The sequence below is a fragment of the Hippocampus bargibanti genome, linkage group LG01 (assembly GCF_051943395.1).
Source record: "Hippocampus bargibanti isolate YZ-2025 linkage group LG01, ASM5194339v1, whole genome shotgun sequence".
In the NCBI taxonomy this organism is placed as follows: Eukaryota; Metazoa; Chordata; class Actinopteri; order Syngnathiformes; family Syngnathidae; genus Hippocampus; species Hippocampus bargibanti.
Window position 1 is genome coordinate 25,710,005 of NC_142734.1, and position 25,763 is coordinate 25,735,767.

The 25,763-nt window shown below is 48.9% G+C and overlaps 1 protein-coding gene across 1 annotated transcript; it reads right to left on the bottom strand.

The window, feature by feature from the left end:
* Positions 1–1,621: 1,621 nt before the first annotated feature.
* Positions 1,622–25,223, bottom strand: LOC148903579 (constitutive coactivator of PPAR-gamma-like protein 2). The gene is given in 18 exon segments (XM_089005291.1): positions 1,622–2,018; positions 2,095–2,158; positions 8,013–8,148; positions 8,218–8,330; positions 8,332–8,453; positions 8,528–8,737; positions 8,814–8,928; positions 9,033–9,282; positions 10,836–11,007; positions 11,081–11,164; positions 11,228–11,390; positions 12,366–12,634; positions 12,730–12,803; positions 14,643–14,745; positions 15,017–15,145; positions 16,066–16,148; positions 16,268–16,514; positions 23,709–25,223. Coding segments are annotated over 18 exon segments (3,108 nt in total). The 5' UTR covers positions 24,231–25,223; the 3' UTR covers positions 1,622–1,766.
* Between the last annotated feature and the right edge of the window lie 540 nt (positions 25,224–25,763).

Consider the following 25,763-nt stretch of genomic DNA (forward strand, 5'->3'; position numbering starts at 1 on the left):
ACTCATGTAATCTGGGGGGTGTCTGACTCAATGACATTGTTTTGGCCATGTCAATTTTTGCGGTATCAACGTCGTCCGAAAATAAGGTGCTTCCTTTTGTCGCGTCTATGACGTGCGCGGACGTCGCTCGGCTTCCAAAGAGGCCGTTGCATCAATATCACGTGTCTTTCCGTTCTCGTGCGAAAGCTACGGCGCGATGGGAGGGTGGGGAGGCATCCGCTTGGAGCCAAACTGAAGAGCTCTAACCAAAACAGTTGAGTGGCAGGATACTCGGGCGGGCGCTTCACTCTGACGAAGTAGGAAAAGTGCATTGAATTGGTCTAAAGTGTCACATGTCGGAGCTCTCGGCCGCTCTCGACGGCCACCCGAGGATCATTCGGGCTGCGCCGGCGCACGCCTTTTCCCCATCACCGGCGTTCAGATCGACTTTGGACTTGACTTGTTTGAAAAGCGATTTCTGGAAAACAAGAAGGGAGCAGCGTCCTTCTAAAGTTCTTTCGTCAACGTTTGGGCCCACTTTCCGAGATCTGCTCGGCGGGCGGCAGTCTTTTCTTTCTCTTTTTACGGGAAGGTCGGGGGGCAGAACTCTGGAAAGGTGCCTCAAGGTTGTACTAAGTTCATCCTGTCTACTTGATATCTAATTTAAAGAAGATTCTTGACAAAGGCGGAAGTATACGCCGAAACATGTCAGGTATTTGAACACCGATAATACACTGTCTGTAAGTAAAGAATCTGCTTTAAATTGGTGCCTCAAGGTGTTTGACTTGTCCATCACCTGGCGGGAGCGGTCGGTGTGGTTTTACATCTTGAAAACAAAGTGGAACCACTCTGTACACATTCTGACGTCTCGCAAATAGATCTCTACCTTTAAATGGAGTTCTCTGTTCATCATTAACATTGACTAGGTTTCGGGTGCGCAACCCGCAAATGGTCAATTTATCGCTGACAGCGACTTCTGTTCTTGTTTTTTTTTTTTTTCTAAAAAAAATTAAATACAACATCAAGTGCTTGTGTTGGGATAGTACAATCAAAGCTTTTGGGGGAGAAGGGGGGGGGGATTTTATATAATGCACTTTTTGTGGGAGGGGCGGGGTAAAACCTCGCATGCGTTAAGGAGTAAGGTGCGTAATTGGGTGGGATTTCTTGCTGGAGCTAAGTGCTAGGCTCTGCTACGTGGGTCAAATGTCCCGGCGGTACAACGAGGGGACCAACGAGAAAGACGCTCAGGACTATGTGAGCGTCTGAAGTGGTGCCTCGATTGCATTGGAACCCGCCGATGGCCCAACGGAAGTCAAACCTCACGCCAGACCGCGGTGGCAAAACGCAAGCTAGCCCAATAACGGGCCGGGCCGTAACCGTGGAAAGCACAGCCAAGCCGCTACCGTCAACGGCTCATGTAATCAGGTTTCCAGCTCAGCCACAGTAGAGTGGGGGGGGGGGGCTCACATAGCGGTGGAACCTTTTTGAGTTTGTGCGGGAGGGCAGGGGGCATCTTTGGAGGGGTGGGGTGCTTACAGACTCATGGAGAAGATCTCTCTCTCTCTCTCTCTGGCTCGCTCTTGCTAAAAAAAAAAAAAAAAAAAAAAACGACAAGAGAAAACTAAAACCGTTGCGACAGCCAACCACGTGGACGCACATCGCACGGAGCAGCGGACGCGCTTGGCACTCACGGCCGAGCGCTGCTCCGTGCGATGACATGACGGTTGGTGGGCTACAAGACGGGGGAAAGGCAGTCAAACACAAACTCTCTCCGAGGACGCCATTCGTCACTCCTCCTTCTGTAACGCCGCATCTGGCGGGCAGTCGTCTAGGCAACGGGGGCCCTGGGCCCGCCCCCCTTCCGATTGGTTGTCTCTGCTGGCTAAGGCACACTGGGTGGGCTGGGCCGGGGGCGCCGGCTCCAGCGGATGCTCCACGACGCCTGAGCTGCCGTTCAGCTGCCGGGCGCCGACCACTGGCGCTGGGCCGGCCTCCTCCGAGAGCTTGGGGGGACTGCTGGGCGGAGGGGGCGACGATGTCTGGGGGGTGGGGGGGACAAGTCAGGGCGTTGTGCCACAAAAACGGGCTTTGTGAGTTTGAGGGCGGCTGCCATACCTGCACTCTGGTGGCACTTCCTTTTTTGCCTCCCCGTAGCTTTGCCGCCATCTCTTTTCCCCTCCTGTGGTGAGTAAAAGGAGCAACATTTAATTGGGCGCGCCGGGCCTCGACCCCATGGGAGTTCACCGGCCTGGCCCGGAGTTCCGGCTCAGTAGATTTGTGCTCTCCAAATCACGACAATTTCAAATCTCGCAATTGCATTCTGAAAAACCCCGCATTTGTTCACCTCTTGCTGCAAATGGAAAAACGAGCAGTGTGAAATGTCATCCATCACAATGGGCAGCTGCCATTTCAATTTCTCTAGGAATGTGCGTCTATTTGACAAACAATATGTTTCAACCTTTTTTGAATTGAAAGATTCCCGCGTGCATTTTGAAAAACTTGACAAGTCAATTGACTCGCGGGCAGCTAGCAACTCAAGTGGAAAACTTTTCGGTGGCGGGTGCCATGACACCCCCCCCCCCCACCCCCCAATGGGAACAAAAATATCAAATGCCGTTGACTGAAATTTCCCAATTTGTCTTCTCATCCTTCTACATCAAGGGTGTCAAAGTCATTTTTTTACGACGGGCCACATTGGAGTTGCGGTTTCCTTTCAGGGGGCGTTGAATTTGGGGAAGACATTAGAATGACATTAGAATGTTTCATCTCCTCTACATATTATCAGTGTCTGAAACTCAGTCATGTCAAAAAGTTAGCGGACACCCGGGCAGACAACTCTGGAAAGTTGCCTGCCCGTCCATAAAATTGCCTGCCCCATTTTTCACAACTTGAAACACAATAAGACAACTAATCATAAAAAAAACATTGTTGCGAAGTATAAAGGATTGTTTTAAATTAAGGAAGTACCTGCCACAAATGCTCCCTTGCTTAATTTATGGTAGATATCCCTTGCTGAAGATTTTGCCACGGGTACTCCTCTTTCTAAGCGCCTTTCAAAACTCTCAAGTACACTTTTCAGTCAGGGTGTAGTCCGAAGCACGAAACAGGCTTCTGATTGGCTGCCGTGCCGAGTATGCAAATTGCCAAACGAACGTTCACCCCCACATAATAGTTGTACGCCCCGGGCCTCCGGGCAGACGTTATTTCAAACACTGATATTATATACAGAACACATTGCACATTAATGAACAAATGTAGCCACAAGGGGACACAAGCCAGTGTCTTATTTATCCCATAAATACAGCGGGTTATGTCAGGAAGGGCATCCAACGTAAAATTTTTGCCAAAACGAACATGCGAATCAAACCTCTGAATCTGATACCGGATCGGCCGAGGCCCGGGTTAATAACCACTGCCATTGGCACTGTTGACCTCCAGGGTGCTTGTGGAAAATAGACTACTGTTGGTCGAAGAAGGAGAGGAGGGCGGTGTGCCAATAGGAAAAGAGAGAAATGGAACGCCCAGAGTATAGAACTAAAAGTAGGAACTTTGAATGTAGGAACAATGACAGGTAAAGGTAGAGAGCTGGTTGACATGATGCAGAGAAGGAAGGTGGACATATTATGTGTCCAGGAGACCAGATGGAAAGGGAGCAAGGCTAGAACCTTAGGGTCAGGCTTCAAGTTGTTCTATCATGGTCAAGACAGAAAGAGAAATGGAGTTATCTTAAAAGAGGAGTTTGTTAGGAATGTCTTAGAAGTAAAAAGAGTGTCAGATAGAATGATGAGTCTGAAGCTAGAAATTGAAGGTGTGATGTTAAATGTTGCTAGTGGGTATGGCCCTCAAGTAGGATGTGAGTGGCGGAGAAGGATACATTTTGGTTGGACTTTGATGAAGTCATACAAAACAAGAAGTGAGAGGGTTGTAATTGGTGGAGACTTCAATGGACATGTTGGCGCAGGAAACAAATATGATGAAGAGGTGATGGGCAGGTTTGGACTCAGATGAGGAACGTTGAAGGACAGATGGTGGTTCAGATGGTGGTTGACTTTGCGAAGAGGATGGAAATGGCATTGTGAATACTCTCTTTCAGAAGAGACAGGAACATAGGGTGACCTATAAGAGTGGAGGCAGGAGTACACAGGTAGACTACATTTTCTATCAACGGTGCGATCTGAAGGAAATCAGTGACTACAAAGTAGTGTTTGGTGAGAGTGTAGCCAGACAGCATAGATTGGTGGTGTGTAGAATGACGCTGGTAGTGAGGAAGATGAAGAAACCAAAGGCAGAACTCAGGACAAAATGGTGGAAGTTAAAAAAGGAAGAGTGTTGCATGACTTTTAGGAAGGAGTTAAGACAAGCACTGGGTGGGCAAGAGGTCCTTCCAGATGACTGGCAAACGACAACGAATGAAATCAGAGGGGCAGGTCGGAAAGTACTTGGTGTATCGACTGGAAGAAAGGTAGATAAGGAGACTAGGTGGTGGAATGGGTAGGTGCAGGAGTGTATACAGAGAAAGAGATTAGCAAAGAATAAGTGGGATACTGAGAGAACGGAAGAGAGTAGACAGCAGTACAAGGAGATGTGGCACACTGTTAAAGTAAAGATAGCAAAGGACAAACAAGATGCCTATGATGACTTGTATGCTAGGCTGGACAGCAAGGAAGGCGAGACTGATCTTTACAGGCTGGCGAGACAGAGAGACAAAGATGGTAAGGGCTTGCAGCAGATTAGGGTGATAAGGATGGAGATGGCAATGTATCAACAGGTGCCAGTAGTGTGATGGCAGGATGGAAAGAGTACTTTAAAGAATTGAAGAATGAGGAAAATGAGAAGGAACAAAGAGTCGAAGATGTGACTGTTATAATAATAATAATAATAATAATAATAATAATAATAATAATAAAATTACATTTTAAGCGCCTTTCAAAGCTCTCAAGGACACTTTAAAGTCACAGACAAGCATAGCTCCTATAATAAATAAAATATAATCACAAATACAATGCAATGAATAAAATACAATTATAAATAGAAACAAGAGAGAGAGCTACACGGAAAATGCAATTTTAAATAGGTGAGTTTTGAGATGGGACTTGAAGGTGGGAAGAGAATCGATGTTACGAATGTTGGGAGGAATTGAGTTCCAAGGTTTGGGGGCAGAGCAGCTGAAGGCTCTGTCACCCATCGTGCTGAGACGGGTGGGGCACACAGAGGCGGAGGGAGGAAGAGGATCTGAGGCAACGAGAGGGAATAGAAATTTGCAGAAGGTCAGATAGGTATGGGGGGGCAAGGTTATGGATAGCTTTAAATGTATAAAGAATAATTTTAAAGTTGATTCTATATTTGACCGGGAGCCAGTGGAACTCTTGGAGGACCAAGACATAGCAAAGATTAGCAAGGATGAAGTCAGGAGGGCGCTGAAGAGGATGAAGTGTGGAAAGGCACTCGGGACTGATGGTTTACCAATTGAGGTACGGAAGTGTCTAGGAGAGGTGGCAGTGGTGTTCCTGACTGGGTTGTTCAACAAGATCTTAGATGGTGAGCAGATGCCTGAAGAATGGAGACGAAGTGTACTTGTGCCCATTTTTTAAGAACAAGGGAAATGTGCAGAGTTGTAACTACAGAGGAATAAAGTTGTTGAGCCATACAATGAAACTATGGGAAAGATTATTTGAAGCTAGACAAAGAGCAGAAGTGAACATTTGTGAGCAGCAGTATGGCTTCATGCCAAAAAAAGAAGAAGAGTACGACAGATGCAGTGTTTGCTTTAAGAATGCTGATAGAGAAGTACACAGGTCAGAAGGAACTGCATTGTGTCTTTGCGGATCTGGAGAAAGCGTATGACATGGTGCCCAGAGAAGAGCTGTGGTATTGCATGAGGAAGTCTGGAGTGACAGAAAAGTATGTTAGCGCGGCGCAAGACATGTATCATGACTGTAAGACAGTTGTGAGGTGTATTGTCTGTGTGACGGAGGAATTCAAGGTGGAGGTGGGACTCCACGAGGGGTCAGCTCTGAGCCCCTTCTTATTCACTATCATGATGGACAGGGTGACAGACGATGTTAGACAAGAATATCCTTGGACCATGATGTTTGCAGATGACATTGTGTCCTGTAGCGAGAACAAGGAACAGGTGGGGGAGAAACTAGAGATGTGGAGGTATGCCCTGGAAAAGAGAGGAATGAAAATCAGTCGGAGCAAGACGGAATATATGTGTGTGAATGAGAGGGATCCACGTACAAGAGTGATGCTTCAGGGAGAAGAGATAAAAAAGGTGGACGATTTTAAGTACTTGGGGTTAACTGCCCAGAGCAATGGAGAGTGTGGAAAAGAGGTGAAGAGGCATGTCCAGGCAGGCTGGAGCGGCTGGAGAAAAATGTCAGGTGTGATGTGTGATAGGGTTTAAGCTAGGATGAAATAAACGTGTATAAAATGGTGGTGAGACCAGCCATGATGTTTGGACTGGAGACAGTGCCACTGAAGAAAAGACAGGAAGCAGAGCTGGAGGTAGCAGAGATGAAGATGTTGAGGTTGTCTTTGGGAGTGACCAGGTTGGATAGGATCAGGAATGAGTACATTAGAGGGACAACTCATATTAGAGGCTTTGGAGAGAAAGTCAGAGAGGCCAGACTGGGACGGTTTGGACATGTCCAGAGGGGAGAGAGTGACTATATCGGAGGAAGGATGCTGAGCCTTGAACTGCCACGCAGGAGATCGAGAGGAAGACCAAAGAGGAGGTTTATGGATGTTGTCAAGAGGACATCAAGGTAGCTGGTGTGAGAGAAGAGGATGCACAAAACGGGTTAGACGGAGGACACTGATTCGCTATGGCGACCCCTGAAGGGAAAAGCTGAAAGGAAAAGAAGATTAAAAATGAATGAAGAACTAGTTTTCAAATCTGAAATAAAAAATAATGACTGTTATTGTGGTTTCCATGGGACAATTTGAAATTTTGTTTGGGACTTCAGCAAGCATCTTGCCATGCTTGATTTGCTTTCACGGGCCCAATAAAATGATGTGGCGGGCCAGATTCAGCGCCCGGGCCTTGACTTTGACACCTGTGCTCTACTTAAACTGTCGCGCAAGTAGGTTTGATGGAGCAGGCTTGAATCTTGCCACCTTTCCACCTTGGGAAGCTACAAATCCAAAGAACGGCCAATTTTGGAATGCGCTGAACAGCCAGTGGATGAAATTAGAATGAGAGGTTAGTCTAAAAAGCAAAGCGGCCCTTTTACATTTGTGGAAGCGGCGAGGCTCTTAAGAGTTCCGCAACCGACCAAAGATTTGCGGCAATCAGCTGTGTAACTTGCGCCAATATTGTCATTGGTTGCCATGACAAATTTATTTGGGCTTGTTGTTTTGTCATGGTGTTTAATGTTTCTATGTGAACCGTCATATTTGTTTTTCTTCAAGACCTCCTTCATACTTAGAATAGTTTGTCATAATCACTTCAGGTTGAGTGTCATGTGTTTCAATGTGCCAAAAGTAGGCAGAGATTGAAAAACAGAACCAGAGAAATTGTGAGAGATATCGCCAGAGAAAGAGAACGATAAAGTCTACGTCATTAAAGTTTGTGTACTTTCGGTTTACAAGGTGCACATGGCGCGTTATTAATTTGCTTATTTACTGTATGTCTTGTCGAACATATTGTAGTAATGTCAATTGTTGTTTTAAATGTCTTAATTTTCATGGTGTTCCATAATAAACGTTTTGGACAACAGTACATGGCGTCATCCTTGACTGGGGTCGATACAGGCTGCGTTTCAACCAAGGCGCTATGCCCCCCAAGCCAACCGCTTGATTCCTCGTGCCGAGCTGAAAAATACTGAAGTCTGTTTTTGCTGTGATGAGGCAAGCGGCGCATTCCGCTCCCGTTGACATTGCGGACTTTGAGAAATGGCGGTCTTCTGGACATGATCTCATTCGGAGTCATTTGCAAGCCCCCCGCCCCCACGGGAAGGAAATGAGGTGTGATGACTTTGTACACGACTTTTATTTGTATTGTTGTTTTTCAAGGAAGAATGATGGCTCACCCTTTGCCGGCGCCGACTGAAACCACCTGCATGTTGAAGCCGCCTCTGCCGCGGATGGGTTTGTTCCCAGCCCACTGGCCCACAACCATGCCGGCAATCTCCAACTTTCCGCCCTGAGGGGGGATGGACTGGATGCCTGGGGAGGAGGAATCCAAAAAGGGGTGAGGACCGAGCCCAATGAAGAAAAATTGCCGGGCGAGTATACCTGGGAAAGCTCTTGCTCTGTGCTGGGCAGGGTGGTGCGGATGATGCGGGTGGTGGGGAGGCACGCCGCCCATGGGGCGGGGTGGATAGAGGGGGGGCATAGGGTAGAAGGGGCACCATGGCAGGCGGCAAGAAGGCGGGCGGCGGCAGAGGAGGAGGGGGAGGGGGCGGCCGAGACAGATTGATGCCTTCGAGGATGGCCTGACGCATCTTCTCCACTTTAGACACAAGCTCCTCCTGCCGGGCAAGCAGCAAGAGGGTGGGCAGAGTCGTTCTCGGACTTCGGCAGACTTCGGCGGCCCCCCTCATACCTGGCCTTCGCACATGTCGAGCAGGGCGGAGCGGTCGCGGCTGGCGCGGGCCAGCTTACTCTGGAACAGTTTGCCGTCAAAGAAGCCCCACGGACAGCAGTGCTCCCAAGGCAGCGGCTGGCCGCACACATCGTTGATGAAGAGTGCCGTGTCCACGCCGGCCATAAAAAGAGCCGCCAGCTGCACGCCGCGGGCGTCCACCTTCTCCACCTGAGAAGAGCCAAAACCAATGCAGGGACCGGAAATGGGGACGGGCGGGCGGCCGGTTGGTCGGGCGAGCGCCTACCTTGAGCTCCTGCAGCTGGTCGGGTTCGTAGAGCTGGTTGGAAACGGCCTGGGCCAAGAAGGCATCTAGCTCATTCCTCTGAAGGATCCTCCCACCAGGCCACTGCATCATATACCTGAGCGACAAGGGAGGCTCGTTGGCTACGTCGCAGCCAGCCCACCACATTGCAACATTTTTGCGGCCGATCCCTCTATGAAAGAGGACCCTCCGCGCTCCCACCTGAGCACGCAGCACATGAGCAGCAGATGCTGTGGGACCTGCGCGGGGTTGAGGAGTGCCGGGCAGTCAGAGCGCAGGCAGGCCAGGAAGGCCCGCGTTCTGCGGGAGCGGTCCTCGCTGGCGCGACCCAACCACAGGCGCCGCAGGTTGGGGCAGGTCCACTCCCGGAAACAAAGAGCCGGGATCAGTTCAGGCGTCAGCGCCGACTTGGCTTTACCGCTACTCCACTCTTTGACGATCACCGGGGGAACTGAAACAAGGCCGTGCAATCAGCGGCTCGCTGGTTAATTATGGCCATACGTCCGAGAGCCAAGCCGTTTTTTGGTCACCTCTTTTGCTAACTAGCGTGCCACCAATATATTTGCGTGTAAAATGCATAGAGTTGCCTGGATGAGGGCCATTTTCTCCTCCGACTTTGTCATGAGGCACGTTGGTCGGACACATTACGGCCACTCGTCCAGACAGTGCCGGCGCGCGTCTCCAAATGTATCGTCGCGAATACTTTCTCAATGAATAAAATGAAGACGCTCAGGCAACGTTCACACCGCAAAGGACGATGCCCGCCAACAGTTTGGATTTTTGGAGCCAAGCCCGTCTTGATGGCGATGTCTCAAAACTCAAGACCAACAAGTTAGGTGCACAGAATGCGGCCATCCATCAAGCGACGGGCGCCCACAGTACACGACACCATTTTCTGTTCCTTTTGTTTTGTCAATTGTGACGTCTGGGGCCTTTTGCGGGCATTTAGGCCGAGCCTCACCTCAGCGTACAGACTGTGGTGGCATCAGAAACAGAGCTTAAAAGACAACCGACACCATTTTTTTGGTTCCCTAACTGACATCAGAAAAACGTTTTACAGCATATTAAATACCCAAAACACGCAGGCTGATATTTTTAGTCAAATGCAAACCACCAATCAAAATGACTTCAAGTGTCCCAAAACTACTTCAAAATGACTTCAGAAATGGCGGGTTTCAGAAGGTCCCGCCCCCTTGTTCGTGACGTCACGCTAGGACGTCTTGCCTTGCTCGAGAATCAAAACAATGGTTTCAGATTCGGAGAAGATGCTTTCTTGTTACTCATCCAGTTATGAATATGATTCAAATAGTTCTGAAGAGGAAAGCATAAATGTTTGCAATTGATTAACGAAGTCCTCCCGCATCAATTCGAGCCGTCAGGACTCCAATGTAGCGTCCCAGAAAATGCACAAGATGGCGCGCAAGCTCCGTTGGAAACGGGCTGATTTGTCTGCTGGGAATTTGTGTCAACTAGTATCAAATAGTAGTCTTGGTGCAACAAACAACGATTCACCATCGCGTTATTTATGTGTTTTCCTTCTGATTTCGCCATCATCACGGATCAACATGAAGTTTTCAGACCAAACAAAGTACCCAAAATGCATTGTGTGTCGCTTTCTCTGTCAGGGGCGTTCCAGACGTGATGTCAAGTCAGGCATCGTCATCAACTCGAAAACAAGACTTCCTGAATATTCAGCATGAGTCTTAAAACGTAAAATGTAGCTTAATGCCATGGAATCTTTGTAAAACACGCTCAGTAGAAGTCATTTGAAGTGATTTTACAAATTATGGACACAACTTGTCCAGAGGCATCGGTTGTCCTTTAAGGAAGTTTCATATGCAGGGGGTTATCCCAATTGGATCGTTGATATTGACATGGGGCCAGGGGGGCATTTGAAAACTAAAACGGAATGGTCCTTCAGTGTGAACATAGCCCCTTTGACACAAGTTGTAAAAAGATGACGGGGTTTGCCACCTCCGAATGCTTGAGAATCCCAGCCCCAACCTTCCAAGGGAGCTCGCTTGCGGAGGGCGAGTCTTTCCAGGCGGCGCTGTGTTTCAGCCAAACTGAAGAGGACGCCATAGGCGTACTGTCGTGCGGCGCGGAACAGCAGAGAGGCGGGAGGCAGCTCGCCGTTGCACTCGTCTTCGATACAAACGGGCATTTTCATCTCTCCCTGTTGGCCAGAAGCGAGTCCACCGTTAAGACGGGAGCAAAACAAAGCCAAACCAAAGTAAGGAAACATTTACCTTTGTCAAGATGTGGTAAATCTGCGGGTACATCAGCCCTCGTCGGTGTCTGTGTTCAGCCACACGAAGAACCTCGGCACTAACCTAAGAAAACACGAGGTGGGTGGGTCCAGTCGGCAGAAAAAAAATCAGGGTTTGCAGACAAACCTGAGGCAGGGGGGGCGTGGTTATGTCCATGTGACTGCGAGTCGCCATAGAGAGCAGTGAAGGAATGCTTGAGGCGCTCCCGTTGCCTTGGGAACCATCTCCAGAGGCTGAGCGCTCCCTCCCGCCAGGATCCTCCCATCGCGATGACTTGTCTGTCAAATGGCTATGAGAACGAGCACGGGTCAAACCGCGTCGAATGAGCTCCATTTTTTTCATTCTTTCTTTTTTTGTGTGTGTGGGAGTTCAAGCAGTACATATGAAACTACCGGCGTGGCGAGGCCAATGTGTATCCTACAAGGACGATAAACATCCAGCCGTCTCCTCTTGAGCTGCAAATCCATCCATCCATCCATCCATCCATTTTCCGTACCGCTTATTCCACATTACAGTCGAGTGGGGTGCTGGAGCCTATCCCAGCTGTCTTTGGGCACGAGGCGGTGGGACACCCTGAATTGGTTGCCAGCCAATCGCAGGGCACACAGATACCCATTCACACTAACACCACACCTAGGGACAATTTGGAGTGTTCAATCTGCATGCCATGCATGTTTTTGGAATGTGGGAGGAAACCGGAGGACCCGGAGAAAACCCACGCAGGCCCGGGGAGAACATGCAAACTCCACACAGGGAGGCCGGAGCGGCACGTGAACTAGCGACCTCTGCACTGTGAAGCCAGCGTGCTAACCACTCGACTACTGGGCCGCCCAGCTGCCAATTCTTTTATCCGAAACGTTACACTAAAAGCTCGCTGATAAAAATCCTACCAGACGGCAACATCGACTACAAGGGCGCCCATTACGTCGATCGCAAACTAGTCCCAGGTCGACCACGAGGTGGAAAAAAAAAAAAAAAAGTACAACTGTGTGTCTTTGTGCATGTGAGGAAGACTAACGGTGCGAGCAAAACTCAGACAGAGTAAAATCCAAAACAAAAATTGGGTGGGGAAGCTGGTTTCTATCGCGCTTTCACAACAGCTGAAGTTATAACCAAAATAGCTTCACAAAATAGTCCTCCGATCCACTTTTCCGTCTTGCGCTGCACTCAAAATGTTCAGTCCTTCCGTCAACGTCAAATTCGGCGTTGCGTCGATCGCCATGAGTTGCTCGCAAAGTCATGCCAATTTTGGTTTGCGCCTTACTTTGCGTTGTTTTCATTGGGTTCGTCACCATCCGATGACGAGGAAGGCGACGGAGAAGGACCCGACTGAGCGCCCGCATGATGATTGGGCAAACGCCCCCCACTCTGAGAGGAATCGTACGGCGCGGACCAATCAGAAAATCCCATCTTTCCCACCGGCGAATCGTTGCACTCTTGCGATGGCGGGTTGTGGAACAGGGGGGCGCAGCCCGGTCCGAATGGGGCGTTTGCAAAAGGCGCTTTGAAGCCGGCCACCTGGGGAGAGGGGAACTGAGAGCAGGGACGGAGAAAAAAAATGATCATAATAATTCAATCAATCAATGAAAATCACATCACGTGCTGAATTGAAAAAAAAAGAGAAGTACCTGATTTTTGCCAGGATGCATCAGTCCTATGTGGCCAGAGGGTCCCCCAAATGGAGTTGGCCCAAACCCGGGTACTGAAACACAGACGCAGTCATTAGTTGAATGAAAAGAATGGAAGTGCAATTTCCTTTTCCCTTTAAAGGACAACCGACACCATTTTTTTTGTTTCCTAACTGACATCAGAAAAACGTTTTATACCATCTAAAATACCCAAAATTGCCAGGCATTTTTAGTGAAATGCAAAACACCAATAAAAATGACTTAAAGTGTGCTAAAACTGCAACAAATTGAGCTGCGAATTGTGGATTTTCACAAAGTCCCGCCCCCAGGTAGTGACGTCACGCCAAGACGTCTTGCCTTGCTCGAGAATCAAAACAATGGCTTCAGATTCGGAGAAGATGCTTTTTTGTTACTCATCCAGTTATGAATATGATTCAAATAGTTCTGAAGAGGAAAGCATAAATGTTTGCAATTGATTAAAGAAGTCGTTCCGTCTCATTTTGAGGCGTCTGGAATTCAATGTAGCGCCCAGAAAATGCACAAGATGGCGCCCAAGTTCCGTTGGAAATGGGCTGATTTGTCTGCTGAGAATTTGTGTAAACCAGTATCAAATAGTAGTCTTGGTGCAACACATATTCACCATCGCGTTATTTATGTTTTTTCCTTCTAATTTCGCTAACAACACGGATCAACACGAAGTTTTCAGACCAAACAATGTGCCCAAAATGCATTGTGTGTCGCTTTCTCGGTCAGGGGCGTTCCAGACGTGACGTCATGTCAGACATCGTCATCAACTCGAAAACAAGACTTCCTGAATTTCAGCGTGAGTCTTAAAATGTAAAATATACCTGTATGCCGTGGAATCTTTGTAAAATACGCTCAGTAGAAGTCATTTGAAGTGATTTTACAAATTATGGACACCGCTTGTCCGAAGGCGTCTGTTGTCCTATAAAGGTTGTGATTCCCTCAGGGGACTGCATAAAGGCAACATCTTTCAAGGCTCTTTGGCGTGTCTCTGATTCAATCCGGTTAAACATCTTCTTGGGTTTATTCAGGAAACATTTGACGGCTGCGGTCTTTTTGCGTGCACTCAAAAATCGCAGGCATGCAAATCAAAGTCAATATTTTAATCAGACATGGGCGGCACACAGAAAATGAAATCCAATTCAAAATACATGGGCGCCGCACATCTGGGCAGACGCTTCCTCGCACGCCCGCCCTGACATTCCACGTTAACAAAACGTCACAAAATAGCAACGCAAGTATATGGCCATGGTTGCTTTTCATCTCGTTAAATGCTCGCCTCAATGTCTTGTTGCTGAAAGCTTGCACGGCAACCCCCCCACCCGCACACAAATGGCGTGTCGAAGCCTATACCAGAAGCCTTCACCCAGTCAATCCTGAACCAGTTGGCAGCCCATTGCAGGGCACACAAAGGCAAACAGCCACTCGCGCCCACAGTCACGCCTATGGACAATTTTAGAGTGCGCTGTTAACCTGCCATGCGTGCTTTTTGAATGCTGGAGGAAACCAGAGCACCCAGACAAAAGCCAAGCCTGCACGGGAAGAACATGAAACCCACACCCGTGGCCTTTGGGCAGTCGGCGGGGTACACCCTCAATCGCTTGCAAGACAATCACAGAAAAATGGCAATGATATCATGAATGCTATTAATGGTTCAGCCTGACCCCTCACTGACTTGTTTATGTAGACCACAGGTGTCAAAGTCAGATCGGGCCCGCCTCATTATTTTATTGGGCCCCCGAAAGCAAATCAAACTTGCAAAATTTTATGATGCTTGCTAAAGTCCGAACCAAAATGTCAAGTTGTCCGATAGAAACCAAAACAACAGTCATTATTTTGCACTTCAAATTTGAAAACTAGTTATTCATCAGTCGATCGGTGTGACTCACAAATGAAAGTGGGAGGTCCCAGGTTAGGCGATCGTGGCTTTGAGGCGGCTGAGAAATAGTCCACAGCCTTCTTGAAGCGATCCACCTTGTCCTCCATGCGAGACTGCGGGCGAAACAGACAAGCGCGCGTGTTCACACCCAACACAACCTTGTCCGCCAGAAAAGACACATTTGCGCCAAGTTTGGAGAAGATCACGTTTTGTCAAAAGAGCCAATGAATTGCGGGAACAGAAATGTTCAATTCCCAAATCCCGAAAGGCTTGGTTGAAGCAACACCCACAAAAGAGGTTCCCGCGATTGCCCATGCTTTGGGGCTTTGGCTCCGGCAAATAGCGGCAAGGGTCCAATCCGACATTTTCTTCAAGGTGACTCACCGGCGACTGCTTGAAGACATCTCTGGCGATGGCGTCCAGGTTGCCGAGATCTTTGATGGAGGAGACGTACTCGGACACGGCCTTGATCACCACTTCGCAGGGCGGCAGCACCAACTGATGGGCTCGCACCTGTGACGGCGACAAATCTTCAAATGAGCAGGGTACCCTTTTCCCTTAGATAATTCATTCAATGACATTCCCAAATTTATTCGGGGATTTGAAAAGCATGAACTGGAGCACCATTCCCGAATTTGTTCGGGTTTTGTTTTTTTGTGGGAGGGAGGGGGTTTGAAGCTTTGGCTTCTGGCAATATTTTTCCCTCCCATGAAGGGAGGGAAACAGCTTAAACAGCTTCTTCCCCCAAGCCATTAACGCTAAACAGTAACCCAAATAGAACTGTATCGCGCCTCTTTGCAATTTTTTGATGATGATACTAGTGCAGCATGTTCTACCGGAAACAAATTCCTTGTGTGTTCTACATACTTGGCAATAAAGATGATTCTGATTCTAAAACTATTTTTTTGTGGATCCTGCAACGTGAGTGAAAATGACAAAAACCCTGGCACTGGAGTGGACACATACAGTACTTGCACATCGTCTGGCAGTGAATGAGTTAAATGTCCATCAGCAGTATTAGGCTTGATAATGTTTCATTTGCAGTTTAAAGGTCATCAAGCATCTGTGGATTGGTGCTATCCGTTTCCGCTCCTTTTTTTTATTTGCGGTTCAGGTGTCAGAAGTATCATGGCCGTCCGTCTCTATATGACTTACGTAATCGTACTGCATTTGGGATGCACAAAATGCCAATTACCATTGAAGAAAATGAAAAAGTCAAAGAGAAAGCGAGAAAGCATTGTCAAAGTTGGATGCAAAGCATTGGAACCCCCCGCGGCCCACCAAAAAAGTGTAGAAACTTCACGACAGGTGAGCGCCACAAGGAAAAAATCCAATGATGACGGCCTATTTGCGCCGACACGACAATACAAGAAACATGGACTCTTTCCGGAGAAGAATTAGCGCTTGAAGACTTTGAGGGCTACGCTCGCTACCTTGAGGGATGCTAGTGGGTGTTCTGGTCCCAGCAGGCTCCAGTGGAAGGCAGCCAGGTCTTCATCAGGCAGAATATGATTTCCTTCACCGAAGAAAAAGAAAGGGTGGAAAAACATGCTCTTTCAAAGGCTTCTTGTGTGAACAGACTATGGACGGGGACACGGACGAGGACACGGACGACAGACGTGCTGCGTCCCTTACCCAGCAGAGCAGCAAAGCAGGGCAGATGCTGAGTCTTGATCCCGAGCTGCCTGGCGGCCTCGGACAGCAGGTACTGGTGCGTGGTCAGGTTTTTGCCATTCCAGCTCAGCTTGAGCGCGTGCGAGGAGAAATAGGCCGGCACGTTGCATAGCGCAAACTCCGAATCCTGAGCAATCAGGCCAGCGAATCCGTAGTCCCTGTAGAGAGACAGCACTTCCTGGTGATGATCCTCCAACGTCTGCACAACCTGCACAAAGAGTGGACAAAGTCATCAGAACCTTTTCGTGCCTGTCTGATGACCAGGACCCCGCAAGAGCCCTTTGCAATGGGATTGGGGGGGGGGGGGGGCTGCACAACAAACGCTGGCTGGCATTGTTTCAAAGTAGCCGAGGGACACATTGTGGATCCATCCCATGTTGGGAAGCTGACCGTGGGCTTCACGCATGGCGAAAACTTAATACAGTCGTCAATGCCGCCTCCCCCAGAGCACAAATGGAAAAAAAATAAACAAAGTCCTGCAAAAAAAGCTCACAACCAATTGCCACCACTCCATGAAATGTAGATATAGATTTCTACAAAACGTCTTCTTGCCAAGCGATGATGAACCCAAGGATGGACCATCACAATCCAATAAAACGGAACATCCAAAACAAGAAAATCCACATACGACGGCAGTATCGATACCACGGCTCTGCAAAATACTCAGATATTAACTCATTCACTGCCATTCCCAAATGTGTTCGGGAATTGAAACGTAACATGGTGCGCCATTCGTGAATTTGTTTGGCTTTTGTTTTTATCTTGCAGGAGGAGGGTGCGTTTAAACCAACCCTTCCACAAGGGGGTAGCATTGTTGTGCTTTGTTACAGCTTCAGCTGTTGTGAAAGGACAACCGATGCCTCCGGACAAGTTGTGTCCATAATTGTAAAATCACGTCAAATGACTTCTATTGAGCTGAATATTCAGGAAGTCTTGTTTTTGGGTTGGTGACGATTCCTGACGTCACGTCACGGAGGGAACGCCCCTGACCGAGAAAGCGACACACAATGCATTTTGCGGTACTTTGGTCTGAAAACTTCGTGTTGATGGCGTCACGCTACGACGTCTTGCCTTGTTCGAGAATCAAAACAATGGCTTCAGATTCGGAGAAGATGCTTTCTTGTTACTCATCCAGTTATGAATATGATTCAAATAGTTCTGAAGAGGGAAGCATACATGTTTGCAATCGATTAAAGAAGTCCTTCCATGTCATTTTAAGGTGTCAGGACTGCAATGTAGCGTCCCTGAAAATGCTCAAGATGGAGCCCAAGTGCCGTTGGAAATGGGTTGATTTGTCAGAAGGGAATTTGTGTCAGCTAGTATCAAATAGTAGTCTTGGTGCAACACACAACGATTCACCATCACGTTATTTATGTGTTTTCCTTTTAATTTCGCAATCAACACGAATCAACACGAAGTTTGCAGACCAAACAAAGTACCCAAAATGCATTGTGTCGCTTTCTCGGACAGTGACGATACCTACCGTGACGTCACGGTAGGTATCGTCACCAACTCAAAAGAAAAAAAGACATCCTGAATGTCCAGTGCGAGTCTTAAAACGTAAAATACAGCTATATGTGGTGGAATCTTTGTAAAACACGCTCAGTAGAAGTCATTTGAAGTGATTATACAAGGTATAGTCACAACTTGTGCGGAGGCGTCGGTTGTCCTTTAAAACTCAATATTCTGTAGGTCCTGCAATTTGTGTGAAAGTGGCAAAAACCCTGACACTGGAATGGAAACATTTTTGCACATCTGGCAGTGAATGAGTTAAGGCATTGATACCATTTTCTGGAAGTGACAGGAGCTGTGTCAGACAGAGATATTTGAAAGGAAATGAAGGTGACCCCCTCCATGAGCCGTCACCTTACCGTGGTGGAGGGGTTTGTGTGTCCCGATGAGCCTAGGAGCTAAGTTGTCTGGGGCTTTATGCCCCTGGCAGGATCACCCATGGCAAACAGGTCCTATGTGAGGGACCAGACAAAGTATGACTCAACAGACCCCTTATGATGAAAAACATGGATGGATCTGGTTTGCCCTTGCCCGGACAGGTGTCACCGGGGCCCCTCTCTGGAGCTAGACCTGCAGATGGGGCTCTTTGGCGAGCGCCTGGTGGCCAGGCCTACACCCATGGGGCCCAGCCGGGCTCAGCCCAAAGAGGCAACGTGGGTCCCCCTTCTCAAGGGCTCACCACTCATGGAGGGGCCAAAGGGGTCGGGTACAATCTGAGCTGGGTGGCAGCCAAAGGCGGGGAACCTGGCTGTCCGATCCTCGTCTGCAGAAGATAGCTCTTGGGACATGGAATGTCACCTCTCTTGCAGGGAAGGAGCCCGAGCTGGTGTCAGAAGTAGAAAAGTTCCGATTAGATATAGTTGGACTTGCTTCCACACACAGCCTGGGTTCTGGTACCAGCCCTCTTAGAGGGGTTCTTCCAGTCTAGAACTGCCCATTGTGAGAGGCGTAGAGCAGGTGTGGGCATACTCATTGTCCCCTAGCTCGCCGGGATTCACCCCGGTAGACGAGAGGGTTGCTTCCCTCCGCCTTCGGGTGGGGGGACGGGTCTTGACTGTTGTTTGTGCATATGCACCAAGAAGTAGTTAAAGGGCAACCAACGTCACTTTTTTGTTTTTTAACTGAAATCAAAAAACGTTTTATAGCATCTAAAATACCCAAAACACGCAGTATGATAGTTTTATTCAAATGCAAAACACCAATAAAAATGACTTAAAATGTCCAAAATCTGCAAAAAAATGAGCTGCGAATTGGGCATTTTCAGAAAGTCCCGCCCCCAGTTGTGACGTCACGCCAAGACGTCTTGCATTGCTGGAGAATAAAAACAATGGCTTCAGATTCGGATAATATGCTTTCTTGTTACACATCCAGTTATGAATATGATTCAAATAGTTCTGAAGAGGAAAGCATACATGTTTGCAATCGATTAAAGAATTTACGGGCGGGGGGGAATGTCTCACCCAAAAAGAGGCAAGAAAATGGCCACCGAGCTGCGAGGAATGAATCAACCCGTTTCCACAGGCTGATAAATTCCTTCCATGGAGCTTGGACTCCCTCTGCTGGCGGCTTTTGGGTCTAACACAAAGTTAAAAAAAAAACAGTACAGCAAAATACATTGACGTGATGGAAAGACGCTACAATGTGTCTTTTTTACGGTCAGGAGGCGGTCCTTTTCTGACGTCACGTACGGACTCGTCACCAACTCAAAAACAAGACTTCCTGAATGTTCAGCGCGAGTCTTAAGACGTAAAATATAGCTATATGCGGTGGAGTAGAATCTTATTAAAATACGTCCAGTAGAAGTCATTTGAAGCCATTTTACCTGAGAACCTGAGTAATGTTTTGTTGTTGGACTTCTGTGCTCGACATGGATTGTCTATAACGAACACCTTGTTCAAACATAAGGGTGTCCACATGTGCACTTGGCACCAGGACACCCTTAGTCTCAGTTCGATGATTGACTTTGGAGTTGTATCATCGGATTTGCGGCTGTATGTTTTTGACACTCGGGTTAAGAGAGGGGCGAAGCTGTCAAATGATCACCACCTGGTGGAAAGTAGGCTCCAATGGTGGGGAATATGCCAGTCCTACCCGGCAGACCCAAAGGTGTTGTAAGGGGTTGTTGGGAGCGTCTGGCAGAATCCCCTGTCAGAAGGTATTTCAACTCCCACCTCGGGCAGAACTTTTCACATATCCCGGGGCAGGTGGGGGCCATTGCGTCTGAATGGACCATGTTCCGTACCTCTCTTGTTGAGGTGGCCAATCGGAGTTGTGGCCGTAAGGTCGTTGGTGCCTGTCGTGGTGGCAACCCCCGAACTCGCTGATGGACGCCAGCAGTAAGGGATGCCGTTAAGCTGAGGAAGGAGTCCGATCGGGCCTATAAGGGATGCCGTTAAGCTGAGGAAGGAGTCCGATCGGACCTATACGGCCCGTGGGACCCCAAAGACAGCTGACAGGTATCGATTAGCCAAGGGGAATGCCGCTTTGGTGGTTGCCGAGGCAAAAACTCGGGCATGGGAAAAGTTCGGTGAAGCCATGAAGCCGACTTCCGGACGGCTTTGAAGTAATTCTGGTCCATCATCCGGCGTCTCAGGAGGGGAAAGCAGTGCACCACTAATACTGTGGACAGTGAAGATGGGGCGCTTAGTTTTGATCCGCCCGGAGTTCCTCAAGGCTCTGGATTTGTGGGGCTGTCTTGATTGACACACCTCTGCAACATCGCGTGGTCATCAGGGAGAGTGCCCCTGGATTGGCAGACCGGAGTGGTGGTCCCACTTTTTTAAAAAGAGTGAACGGAGGGTGTGTTCCAACTACAGAGGGATCACACTCCTCAGCCTCCAGGGTAAGGTCTATTCACCGGTACGAGAGGGGAGGGTCTGTCATGAAGTCGATCCTCAGATTGAGGAGAAGCAGTGTGCTTTTCGTACCCGCCGTGGAACAGCACTACACCCTTAGCAGGGTACTCGACGGTGCATGAGAAGTCACCCAACCAGTCTACATGTGCTTTGTAGATTTGGAGGTGTTTGACTGTGTCCCTCATGGAGTTCTGTGGAGGCTGCTTCGAGTATGGGGTATAGGAGCCGTTAGGTCCCTATACGACCGATATCACAGTCTGGTTCGCATTGCCGGCAGTAAGTCGGAATCGTTTCCAGTGGCGGTTGGACTCCGCCAAGGCTGCCCTATGTCACCCATTCTGTTCATAACATTTATGGACAGAATTTCTAAGTTCAGCCGAATCGTCGAAGGGTTCCGTTTTTTGTGGCCTCAGTATAGCATCTCTGCTTTTTGCAGATGATGTGGTACTGTTGGGGCCTTCAAGCAGGGCTCTCCTACTCTCTCTGGAGCATTTCATAGCCGAATGTGAAGCAGTTGGGATGAGAATCAGCACCTCCAAATCTGAAAAAATGCTTCTCAGTTGAAGAAGGGTGGAGTGCCCTCTGCGGGTGGGGGAGGACATCTTGCCCCAAGTGGAGGATTTTAACAGTATAGCATCTCTGCTTTTTGCAGATGATGTGGTACTGTTGGGGCCTTCAAGCAGGGCTCTCCTACTCTCTCTGGAGCATTTCATAGCCGAATGTGAAGCAGTTGGGATGAGAATCAGCACCTCCAAATCTGAAAAAATGCTTCTCAGTTGAAGAAGGGTGGAGTGCCCTCTGCGGGTGGGGGAGGACATCTTGCCCCAAGTGGAGGATTTTAAGTATCTGGGAGTCTTATTCACGAATGAGGGTACGAGAGAGCGAGAGATCGACAGGCAGATCGGTGCGGCATCTGCTGTGATGCAGACTTTGTACCGATCTGTCGTGGTGAAGGAGCTGAGCCAAACGGTGAATCTCTCAATTTACTGGTCGATCTACGTCCCAACCCTCATCTATGGTCACGAGCCATGGGTCATGACCGTAAGAACAAGATGATTGACTCTTTAGTTGTATCATGAGATTTGCTGACGAAATGACCTTTCTCCATAGGGTGTTCGGGCCTCTCCTTTAGAGAGCCGTAGTCTAGCGGTCGTAAGTGCGGGTAGTCGTGACTCGTACCGGTCGTAAATCGGATGTTACCTGTATATATATTGGTACTAGACGCTGGGCAGTCGTTTTGATGGTCTTGAATTACATCTATATAATTCAAGACCATCAAAACGACCGCCAGTACTTGGAGCTTATCAATAGCCACTCAGCAATTCTCTAACTACGTGCGTCATGATGACCAAGTTCAAATTTTGCAAATGAGTCAATTTAAAGGCCTGCTTTAATTACTGCTCAATTTGATTAAAAACAAGCAAACAAAGCATCAGACGGCTGGAGGCAAAGACACTTCCTCCCAGAAAATATTTGCACTCTGCTGCCTGCATTATTTTAAAACACACACACACACACACTCACACTCACAAATATGCCAATGTTGACTATTCTTGACACTGGCGCGAGTAGTGCACAACAAGAAGGTCTCATCGCATCACTACATGATGAATGCACTTTTGTCCAGAAGAGAAATGCAAACCATGCCTGTACATACCGGGATGTTCTTTGGGAAACAATAAGTGAGTGTAAGCTATCCCGGCATACTTTGCATCGGGGTGTCCAACTTGTTTTTTTTTTGCGGCAAGCCACATTGTAGTTTCCTCGCGGAGGGGGGCTGTTGTGAATTTTGGGAAGCAATTAGTGTTTCGTCCCATGCGCACATTACATTTACAGCGTACAACAAATTAATGAATAACTCATTTTCAAATCTGAAGTCAAAAATAATTACTGTTATTGTGGTTGACATTTTGAAATTTTCGTTCGTACTTTCGCAAGAATCATGGCACTTGACATGCTTGATTTGCTTTCGCGGGCCCAATAAAATGATGCGGCATGCCAGACTAGGACTTTGAAACCGGTGCTTTGCATCCTAGGCAATGAATTTGAGTTGTTGCTGGTGAATATTTTTGCAATTGTTCCATTGGTAGATCCATCAGATCAAAATTGATTACGCGATAAGTTTGATTGCAAACTCCACCCCCAGCCACATACTCACATTTGTTGATATGTTTGTCATTGTTGAATGTGGCAACAAGTACAACAACAACAAAAGAACAAACAATTTGCGCGATAGCACCATGCAACAGGGAGCAATGTACTTGCCAACATTTTTGGAGCGGAGAGCTGCAACGTGGCTCATGATTCATGCCAAGGCAGGGAGGGCAACTAGCTTGCGCTGTGACGCGAGCCGCTTAGACTTCAACGCCACGTCCCTGACAGGTTACGCATACCGTGGGTGCAAAGAAGCATTTGTTTGGCAAAAGGTCGAGTTGCCTCCCTTTTTTACATGGATTATATGACTTTGTCGTGGACGTAACATCCAACAGAAAATCTGTAAAAATTCTTGCTTTTACCGAACAAGGCCGCTGCTAAATGCTACAATTTTGCTCATCCATTTTGGAGACGGTCAGTACAAGTGCATTTGGCCTCCACTCGAGCGTACACAACTGGTAAATTTGCAGATTTGTCCCTTGAATTATTTTCTTTGGTATTTTGGTGTTGCTGACAAACATGTCCTTACTCCAGCCCATTTGGCACCAAGGATGACTGGAGTCATTTTTTACTATGTGCATCGATTTACAGTGTGCGGCACAAAGACTTGAGGTCGGGGGCCACTGGGCTCCTTGTTTTCAATACAAACATAATTATCTGGGGGACCAAATAAATAGGAGAATATTTGACCGAGGCCGAAATGAGGACAATTTGGAGGAAAACCAATTTCTGAAACGATTTATCTATGATCAAAATTGTTGTGGGTTACTTTGACAAATGATTAATTCTTGCAGAGTTCAGTCAAGTTTTGTTTTTTTGGGGTGTGGGGTGCATTGTGTCAGAGAGAAAGAGGAGAGAGCGAGGACGGCAAGGTTGCTCACCCGCACGCGGAAGCGGAACATGGCGAGGCGGACGCAGTGGCTGAGGCAGGCTGGGGGCAGGAACCAAGCCCGGGGGGGCGGGGTGGCCTTGCCACCGACGTGGTTGACGATGAGCTGCGCGGTCTGTCGCTGGCCCTGAGCTCGCCGCGCCCACTCGGGCCAGCGCTCTTTGCCCAGTGTGCCGTTGAAGACCACCACCAGCTCCAGGCCGCCCTGGAAGAGGCACGCCTGCGACAGGGCAGCCAGGTAGCCCAGCATGGCGTTCCACTGCCCGCCGCACACCCAGTCCGTCTGGTAGCCACCATAGAGGCGCTGCAGGCCCGAGTCAGCGTCCACCAAGATCCTGGCAGGCGGGGGTAGGGGAGGCATGGGCCCCGGGTGGTGAGGGTGGTGCGGATGATGGTGCGGGTGCGGATGAGGAGGCTGGCGGGCCGCCGTCCGGGCCAGCTTGAGCAGGTCCACGGGCACCGCGGCGCCGGGACAGCGCTTCTCCAGGTACTCCTGGAAGCCCTGCACGCCCATGACGGTGTTGTTGAGCCGGTGCGTGTGTCCGGGGGCCGGCTCGGAATACGTTCGGTACGCCGTGGTTGAAACGGGGCGAGACCAGTTAGCTAACTGGCAGCTAACCGTCTGCCCGAAGACTGAGTGACGAGTGGACCGACGGCTTTAGCGACACCCGAACAAGCCAGGCGACCGATCATCCGCGACCGCCGCCCGATTCTGCTCGACAACTTTTGCGACCAAAAAAATTACGCTTCTCCTTTATTTTTTATTTGGGCTCTGGTAGGCAGCGCCGCGTCCAACGCTGTGGGTTTTGCCAAGATAGCCACAAGGCCAGCGTAGCTACAAAGAGTTGTCAGTTTCGGGCTCGCTCCAACCGCAACATCGACTGCTCTCGAATACCGAGTCGCTTTCGGTCGCGTCCCAAAAGTGTCCGATATCGACACAATATACGGAGAAAGGCTCACGCGTGCAAAGAATGCTAGGCTGCAGACAAGTTAGCAGGGCTGGACGGCCACTTCACGGACATATTGAAGCGAGCGGTGAGCGCGACTCTTTCAACTGATAGCGACTATTTTGGCCAGTCGGTCAGCTCCAAAGGGGTTCAAATTCCGCATTTGCGCCGAAAGACAACGCGCAATAAAACTCCAGTGTCCGCGGCGCCTTGTCTTTGCCAAGTGTGTACGTGTGCGTGCACGCAAGCAAGCGAGAGCGCGCGCATTTGCGTGTGAGTGTGTGGGTACGCGTGCGTGCGGCTAGCTGCTGGCAAGGGTCCCCGGCGTGATTTTGACACGAAAACTCCCGACACAAGTCCGGGGCGGATCCGACGGGTGGGGGTCAATGTGTTACGGCTTAAAAGAAAATAAAGTAAAAGAAGAAAACGCGGAAACCCCGACGGTGCCTCCCTCGCTGTCGTACGGGCTCACGGCTCCATGTTGCGGAGGAGAAGCTCACATCCAAGCGACAGCGGCCATCTTGCGACTTCCTCGCGGGCCAGCCGAGTGGGAGTGAAGGCGGTGGAAACGCGGGGAGGCGTGGCCACTGCATTGCCTAATGGGAAATGGAGTGCCATTCCCACGTCGCCGCCGTTTCGGACCACGGAGTCCACCTCCCTTAAAAAACTACAAATACCGACACGACGATAGCGACCGATTGCCACAAACACGTCGAGCGGACATGCGATTTCTCTTAAGTGGTCGAATTCACGAATTCAGGTTACAGCATCAAAACGCTCTCCGCAAGTGTCTTTCCGAACATGTGAACAAAGAGTTTTTTAACACACACCGGTCAGAGATACGGATGTTCATAAGCTTGATACATTTACGTATTGATGCGAGGGGGTTGAATAAGTGTCGATTCCCCCCGCGAAATGCAGTCTGTAACAGGTAGGATGGCTCGTTTCCGTTCAACTTGGTGTGTCTGTCGCCGCTCTCTGGTTATAAGCAGAACTGCAAGCCCTCACGCAGAATATGTGAAGCGTCCACTTCCTGGTCAAAGTCTGTCCCATTTTACTGTATAGAGCAGATATGTGTAAACTATTGTCACAAAGTATAC